Source organism: Elephas maximus, chromosome 20 (assembly GCF_024166365.1).
Source record: "Elephas maximus indicus isolate mEleMax1 chromosome 20, mEleMax1 primary haplotype, whole genome shotgun sequence".
Lineage (NCBI taxonomy): Eukaryota > Metazoa > Chordata > Mammalia > Proboscidea > Elephantidae > Elephas > Elephas maximus.
Genome location: NC_064838.1, coordinates 79,657,373 through 79,659,473, shown reverse-complemented (window position 1 = coordinate 79,659,473; position 2,101 = coordinate 79,657,373). Strand labels below are relative to the sequence as shown.

The window sequence follows — 2,101 nt, the reverse complement described above, 5'->3', positions numbered from 1 at the left end:
AAAAATTATGACAGAGTATGATCCTAATTCCTAAATATAAAAAAACACTCAATTATCTTTCAATGTCTTATTCGGACAACCTCTTACCTTACCTGTTAGTGAGAGGAAAGCTTGATCCTCAAGATTAGATGTTTGCAATTCAGTTTACTTGTGGTTTGATTACACAGAAGCAGTTAATTCTATGAAACGAATGCCCCTTGACATAATGTGAGATTGTTAACACACTATTACTTATCTTTATTTAGGACTGTAGAATGTAGAAATAAAACTATATGATTTTTCCTGTTGTGTCTAGATGACAAACATAAGCAATTTTTTTTCCATTATTTCAAGTCATTGCCTCATGTTAATAACTTAGGTAGTAATTTCTTCAGTGCCTCCATGACATCGTTGTTCCTCAGGCTATATATAATGGGATTCATCATCGGTGTCAAAATGGTATAGAAAAGAGAGAGCAGCTTCCCCAGGCCTTCAGATTGATTTGACTTGGGCTGTAAATAATTGATAGCTGCTGTTCCATAGAATAAGACTACAACTGTCAGGTGAGAAGAGCAGGTGGAGAAGGCTTTGGCCCTCCCTCTGGCTGAGAACAATTTCAGGATATTTGAGATAATTTTACCATAGGAGGTAACAATCAATGGAAATGGAACCATGAAAAACACCACAGCAACTATATAGACCGCCACCTCATTCACAATTGTGATTCCACAAGCAAGCTTGAGTATTGGGGGGATGTTACAGAAGAAATGATTAATTGTGTTAGACCCACAAAAGGACAGAGAGAAAATCTGGGATGTTTGCCCAATTTCGACTGGAATTCCACTGACCCAGGAGCCAGCCACCAGCTGGATACAGACCCTGTGGTTCATGACTACAGGATAGTGCAGGGGGTTACAAATGGCCACATGGCGGTCGTAGGCCATCACTGTCAGGAGCAAACACTCTGTGCCTCCAAATATAAGAACAAAAGACATTTGAGTAGCACAGGCCAAAAAAGGAATATTTCCCTTCTGGGTCCAAATATCCCTGAGCATTCTTGGGATGGTGGTTGTTACATAACATATTTCCAAGAAGGAAAAATTGCCAAGGAAAAAATACATGGGGTTCTGGACAGTGGGGTCAATTCTTGTTATCAGTATTATGATGCTATTTCCCAACAAAATGATCAGATATATGGCTAAAAATATCCCAGAGAGAATCCACTGTAAATTGGGTACATCAGAAAACCCCACAAGAACAAACTCCATAATTGTGGTATTATCAGATTCTTCTGCTTTTAATTTGCTTTCCATCTGTGGATATGATAAATTCAAGATGGTTAGTTCATTCACATTTTTGAAAAACATTTTCATTTTGTTAATTAGAAAGGGGCATGAATAATATGTCCCTTAAATCAATTCCACCATCACTGTGCTCCATTTCTAGGAATGTGATTTAAAAGTTCAGCAATGAACTGACATGCTATTAAAATCAATTCAACAAAGAAAATCTTGGTGTATCTTATTAAACTTGGATTGTAGTGATACTGGAGATACTGAGAAGTGTACACTGTTATTTAGAGCTTATTTTGCAGAAAAGAGTTTGGGTTATTTTACCCCAGTAAGAGTGGTCATTTTCTATTGTTCATGAGTTTTTCTGTGTTGATATCCCGCTCCAAATTTTCTCAAGTTAAAATTTTCTTTAATCTTTTCTTTTTTTTTACCTAATTATTCATTAAAAATTAGTTTTAAGACTTTCCCTTTACAAGGCTCAATTTTCTTAAACTAATCCTTTGTTACTGAGGAATAAATGCGTGCATTATCAGCGCCCTATTTTCTGTATCCCTTCCATTACTTACACAAAATATAAGAAAATTAAACTCAGCATACTGTTCAATAACTCTTATTCAGTTTATCACAAATATTAATTAACCTTCAATGTAATCAAGAAATATGATCCACTCCTCACAATAATTTTTCATTTTTCCCTCCTTACCCATGAAAAAAAAAAATTTTGAAAAATTCTATGTTCCATCTTCATATCATTTCCTTGTAGTAATGTTGCTACATAAAAATGTTAACTTTGATTTATAAAAATGTAACTTTGATTAAACCCAGTCAGT

The 2,101-nt window shown here is 35.0% G+C and overlaps 1 protein-coding gene across 1 annotated transcript; it reads right to left on the bottom strand.

Annotated features, from left to right (window-relative positions):
* Positions 1-341: 341 nt before the first annotated feature.
* Positions 342-1,308, bottom strand: LOC126064012 (olfactory receptor 10AG1-like). The gene has a single exon (XM_049862569.1). The coding sequence runs from the start codon at positions 1,290-1,292 to the stop codon at positions 342-344; it is 951 nt and encodes a 316-aa protein (XP_049718526.1). The 5' UTR covers positions 1,293-1,308.
* Between the last annotated feature and the right edge of the window lie 793 nt (positions 1,309-2,101).

Bases quoted from the DNA above. Each gene is read 5' to 3' on its own strand.
- LOC126064012 (XM_049862569.1), bottom strand. From the start codon at position 1,292: ATGGAAAGCAAATTAAAAGCAGAAGAATCTGATAATACCACAATTATG.